The sequence below is a fragment of the Glycine max genome, chromosome 20, assembly GCF_000004515.6.
Source record: "Glycine max cultivar Williams 82 chromosome 20, Glycine_max_v4.0, whole genome shotgun sequence".
Classification (NCBI taxonomy): Eukaryota; Viridiplantae; Streptophyta; class Magnoliopsida; order Fabales; family Fabaceae; genus Glycine; species Glycine max.
In genome coordinates, this window is record NC_038256.2 from 9,290,498 (window position 1) to 9,296,639 (window position 6,142).

Below are 6,142 nucleotides of genomic sequence, written 5' to 3' on the forward strand. Positions count from 1 at the left end.
TGTCAAAGAAGTTAGGTTGTAATTTTAAGTTTATATTTTTAATTTTATTTTTAAAAAAATCATATGCTACTTTCCATCTTTGGTGTATCCTCATCTATCTAACCCTTCATTCTAATCATATGGCTCTAAAAAGTTTCCCACGTGCAGGAACTATTCCCACTCATGCACAGTAAAAACCGTCCTAAACTTAAACCAAACTTATATAAAAATCCTTATAAAAAATTAACAAAAATATGGGATGCAAAGAGAAAAAATTGAGCGAAAAAAATAAATAAAATCATAATGGTCTAATTTATTTAGCAGAAAATAAGGTTGGGCCCATTATAACAGGATTAATGTTGGGCTGTGTTTAGGTTCGAACTTCTCTCTCTTTGGTATATTCTGATTTCTGACTCACTCACCGTCCAATGGCTCCTGCTATTGCACACGGATCTCTATAGCCTAAACCCTCTTTCACATATTATTCTCTCTCTGTCTTCTTTGGCTAGATGGAAATGAAAAGTATGAAGCATTAATCACTTCTCTTCCCTCGTTTCAGTTATTGGGTATGTTAAAAAACCACACTTTAGTTTAGTCCTCAATCTCACGGGCAGCAATGCCACCTGTAAAATTTTACTTGGCTTTTCAGTTCCCATGAGAAATTGAGTCTTGAATGGGTTGATAATGGTTGTTGCTGGGTACAGGGCGCAACCCCCTTTATGTGGCAGATATGATAATTGAGTTGAGTTGGGGAGTTTCTCTTTTTACCTACCCCGAATTTTGTTTTTGAAATGAGAATAGGATGCCAGTGAAAACCCAGGTTTTTGTTTCTTTGGTTCTTTTGTTTTATGTCTTTTTTTTTTTTTGTCATTTCTGTTACTGTACTAGTATGTATGTTGGGAAAGTGATAAGGTAGTGAGTGTATTGTTTTTTTTTTTTTTTTAAGTGTGCGATTTGTTTGATTCTATTTATTTTGGAGAAATAAAAACCCTTTATTTTTCTCAGCTTTGTGGCTGAGTTTAAAGAAAAAACTATTATTTTTGGCAATTAATTTGTTTCCAAATACACAGACACTTAATCTTAAATCTAAAATCTATTTTGTGGATGCTTTTTTGCATACCTCATTCAATGATGGCTCCATTTGTAATCATTGAAATTGATTTGTGTTATTGTCTTTTTTGTTGTCTCTTGTTTTTTCCATCTCTTTTTGTCCCTTTAGTATGTATGTATTGTTGATAAGGGTTTTATGATTTTGATTTGTAGGAAATTTTTGCTGCTGTAGTCTTTGCTGTTTTGATTCATTTCCAGTTCATCATTGGGAGATATTAGTATTTGGGAGTTACGGTGTTTGCTCAAAGATGATTACTAACCCTTCATTGCATGCTTCAACATTGCCAAGTGCTTTATCTTCATCTCTGATTACTCTACATGGAAGTTCTGTAAAGTGTATGCCCTGCCTTCCATTTAGAGCCCTAAGAAAAATCAACTGGATAAGAGCTACATCTGCTGCAGATGGAGGGCCTATTGAGTCATCGCCAGCTTTGGGATCAAAAAATCCTCTTGCGGTTGTTTTGGACATTCCTCGTACCATTTGGAAGAAAACAATGCGTCCATTAAGTGATTTTGGGTTTGGTGGTAGGAGCATATGGGAAGGTGGGGTAGGATTGTTTTTAGTTTCAAGTGCGGTTCTATTTGCGCTTAGTTTGGCCTGGTTGAAGGGTTTCCAAATGCGATCCAAATTCAGGAAGTACACAGCAACATTTGAGTTTGATCAGGCTTGCGGTATTTGCACTGGAACTCCTGTGAGGATCAGAGGGGTGACTGTAGGTGATGTCATTCGTGTGAATCCTTCCTTAAGAAGTATTGAAGCTATTGTTGAGGTGCCACTTAATAACATAATATTTTGGATGAATATGGAACCTTGTTTAACTTTCTGTACCCTAACATCCCAGTGTATTAAAATATTGCTTGGCTTTGAACTTATTTTAGTTGGTGTGTTATATCAGTTCAAACCTTTGGTTTCTTCTATTTGTAGATTGAAGACGATAAAACAATCATACCGCGAAATTCATTGGTTGAAGTAAACCAGTCAGGTCTTCTTATGGAAACTATAATCGACATTACTCCTCGTGATCCTATTCCAACACCTTCGGCTGGACCTCTTGACCAAGAATGTTCTAAAGAAGCACTCATTGTGTGTGATAGAGAAAAGATTAAGGGTATAGAAGGAGTGAGTTTGGATAAATTGGTTGGGATATTTACCCGTCTTGGGCAAGATGTAGAGAAAATTGGCATTGTTAATAGCTATTCGTTGGCTGAACGAGCTGCTTCAATTATCAAAGAAGCGAAACCACTTCTTATAAAGGTGTGATGTTATTTTCATATGCCTGTGTGCTTGATTGATGGTAAAATATCCTGAACTAGACTGCTGAATCAAGCATTTTTCTTGCCTATACAAAATGAATGGTTTCCTGACTTTGAGTTTGTTATAGTATTAGAAACTAGAGCAAGATTTTTTGTTAATGCCTTGCAATTCTCTGTTTGAAAGTCTTGATTTGGGAATTTAGTTTTATTATATGCTCTCATTATATTGATAGTAACCTATTCCCTTTTTCAGCATAAGTGCCAGATTTTACTAATTTGGGTGCATTTGGTTAAGCAACATACTTAAGCACTTATTTAATAAGTTCTTATTACATTAGGGCTCATGCCATAAATTTGATCATGAAAACTTATAAGCAAAATAGAGCTTATTTCAATAAGCTACACCAAGAAACCCATTGAAATAAGCTAAAAGGAGCTTATAGAAGTCCTAAGATATCTTCGCAAGCTTAAATAGGCTCCCCAGTAGCTCTTTCAAATGCACCCTTAGAGCAGTTAATGAAAGAACTTAGCTCATGGAACTTTTTTAAAAGATATGTCATTGTAATCTGCAAGCTTAATATCCATGTTCAAATAAATACCTTATTTAATATATGGGCCATTCTCCTAAAGCATGCTGGCAGCAAGTGCATCAAGTTATTGTAAGCAAAAGCAAAAAAAATATTCCATATAAAATCTTCTGACCTCATCCAGATTCTTAAGAACTTATTATGGACTTGTGCACATTTTCTTTTGGCTTCATTAGCAGTTAAATAGTTTACGTCTTACAATTTGGTATCTGATAACCAAAGTGATAGTATTATTTATGAACTCTGGTGTCTTAAATGCACCTAAATCATATTTATGGGCTTCAAGTTCTTTTTTTTTGTGTGTGTATATATTGTTTCCTATATATATTTTGTTGTGTGTGTGTGTGTGTGTATTGTTTCCTTATATACCATACCATTCTATCATGCATTCTCATACCCGTATTTTCCATTTGATTTAGTGATGTCACAGATGAAAGCCATGGCTGAAGATGTTCAACCTTTGTTGACTGAAGTCCGTGATAGTGGCCTGTTGAAGGAAGTTGAGAATTTAACCCGAAGCCTTACACAAGCAACTGAGGATTTGAGGTTAGTTTGTAAACCTATGGCATCTGTTCAACTCTAATTTATCATGCATACATATACACAATGTTGTAAAAATTGAGACCTTGCACAGGATCGAAAGGTAGATGAAAGATCGTAAATAAAAAAATTGTAACATGGATCGTAAGATCTTTCAAAATTACGCAATTATATATGAAGGTGTACATATAATTAAAATGACACTGGCAAGGAAAATATCCTCTCATTCATCAACTTTGAACTAACCCTAAATGAAAATTCATATTCTTAAGTTTATTACATGGGTGGAAGACGGAAATTCGCCATATAAACATGCCATTGCGCCTTATGGCACCGCCATGGCGGGCCTCCCTTCACAAATTGCCTATGGCAGTTGGAAAAAAATCCACCATGCCATTCTGCTATGGTGGCACCATATCTGCTATTTAACAACACTATTGTCAATAAAAAAAGATTTATCAAGTGTCAACATTTCAGAAAACAACATTTCACCAATAAAAGAAAAAGAAAACATTTCATAAAATAGTATTATAGGCATACATAATAGAGGCAAAAGATAACAAAATAAGAAAACTTTAATGCATGCCAATAAAACAGTTTTATCATGTGTCAACATTTTAGAAGTTCTATGTTCTTATGCCTGTCAATTAAATAAAAGAAAATAGCCATATACAAAAAAGCTTTATTATGTGTCTAAAGAAAAAACTTTATTATGTGTAAATAAAACACTTTAATGTGTTAATTCAATATGAAACCCGCAAATTGCATAACTGGGAAAAACAGAGGCATAAGTTTGTGTGACCCGTATACAAAGCAGAGGCATAAGTACTGTTCTTATGCAGCAAGAAGAACTGGCAATTGGGGCAAATCACAAACAAGACAAGAAACCTGCTAATCACACAAACAAGACAAGAAACCTGCTAATCACACAAAGTGAAGAATGGAGAGTCTAGATGAGCAGACAACAAAATTGTGTGAACTTAGTTGTAAAGAGGATCCATATAAAAAAATGGGTCTTGAACTGAAACCCAACCCAAAGTGAACCCCAATGACCCATACGAAAAGATCGAAACGGATCATAGCTTATGAGATTAAACTTGCGATCTCGTGCAGTCCAGAATGTTCTGCAATTATACTCGCAACTTTTACAACAGTCATATACATCCCCACCCAACATATAATCTTGGGATAGATCCTGCATGAGGAGATTGTACAGTTAAGGTGAGAACATGATGTGATTGTAACTCATAACATGTCTTATTTTTAATCTTTATCCCTAAAAGTTGAAATTGCATGTAAAGTTCTCTTACACATAGATGTATGCGTGAAAGGAAGGAATGGAAAAAAAAATGAAAAATGTTGTTTTGTAAAAGAGAAATTTTAAGGATAGGAGAAGTTGAATAATTTGGAGAAAGATGAGCAAAGTGGATATAGACTATAACAAATGGTAAAATGATATGTGCGTTTAATTTCATAATCAACTTAAAAAATAAGTGTTATTATTTTATTTTATTTCCTTTGTTCATAAGTATGAAATGGATACTGTTTGAGAGTTCTCTAAAGATAATGTCATTATGAAATGGATACTGTTTGAGAGTTCTCTAAGGATAATGTCATTTTTTTAGTGTCGTTGCTTAACCATGAAGATCCATGACAATTATGCTTACTATAATTGAACTGATATGATAAGGTTATTTAATTTTTATTTTACACTCAGAACATTCTTTAAGTATAATAATTAGTTTAAATCTTTTGTTTTATTCTAATTAATCGAAATTGTTCAATGCTTTTGCAGAAGGGTACACTCATCCATAATGACCCCTGAGAACACTGAACTGCTCCAAAAGTCCATATATACTCTTATTTTTACCCTGAAGAACATTGAGGTAGGACCCTAATTTTTAAATGGCCTCTAAGTATAACTAATATTAATAATTTTGTTACTTCATTGATCACTTTTTGTTACATTATTGCAGAATGTTAGCTCGGATATTTTGGGTTTCACTGGCGATGAAGCTACAAGAAAGAGTTTGAAATTACTTATCAAGTCCCTCAGCAGGTTATTGTGAGGTCAACAGTCCAATTTTAGTAGGATATAATGCAATTAGGTTATTTCCAATGTGTTTCACCAACCACAACATTGAAGGAGTAAATATTACCGTGACTGTTTTTTTGTTGTCTCTAAGGAGTGGCAATACTGATGGTTTTTACATTCTACTGTGATAGAAATTTGTTTACAACGAGGTGCAGAGATGTTATTGATTGGGGCAGATGATTGCTATGTGCACAAACTTATTTTGCTGAAATTGTTATTCATTTGTGTAGAATGGAGGTGATTCTTAATGATTGTCAGTCACACTTCAGCTAAAATGACCCTGACTTTTGTTAATTGCCATTGCAAAACAAACAACTAATGGAAATTGTCATCTTCGAAACTCGAAGGCCATATCACATGGTATGATGGTTGTAAATTCATTCTTGGGATACAAACTTTTTTGCCACAAACATAAGAGAGTGAGGGTACATGCTTACATTGGAGAGGTTTCAATTGTGGGTAGTTGTTATCTTCAAAATTAAAATCTGAGATGGATGGTCGTTTGGTATCCATGCAACTGGTCCTGAGTATCTAAATGTTTTTTTTTTTTGTTGATACACGATTTTGTCAAAATGTT

At 34.1% G+C, this 6,142-nt stretch overlaps 1 protein-coding gene across 2 annotated transcripts; it reads left to right on the forward strand.

The window, feature by feature from the left end:
* Nucleotides 1–328: 328 nt before the first annotated feature.
* Nucleotides 329–5,840, forward strand: LOC100776009 (protein TRIGALACTOSYLDIACYLGLYCEROL 2, chloroplastic). Of its 2 annotated transcripts, none has more exons than XM_003555394.5 (6): nt 329–545; nt 1,243–1,859; nt 2,015–2,344; nt 3,361–3,476; nt 5,266–5,356; nt 5,447–5,840. In XM_003555394.5, the coding sequence occupies exons 2-6, from the start codon at nt 1,338–1,340 to the stop codon at nt 5,537–5,539; spliced, it is 1,152 nt and encodes a 383-aa protein (XP_003555442.1). In that variant the 5' UTR covers nt 329–545; nt 1,243–1,337; the 3' UTR covers nt 5,540–5,840. The 2 variants fall into 2 exon arrangements, with proteins under 2 accessions (XP_003555442.1, XP_025983269.1); XM_026127484.2 differs by having other exon boundaries at nt 350–799.
* Nucleotides 5,841–6,142: the final 302 nt, after the last annotated feature.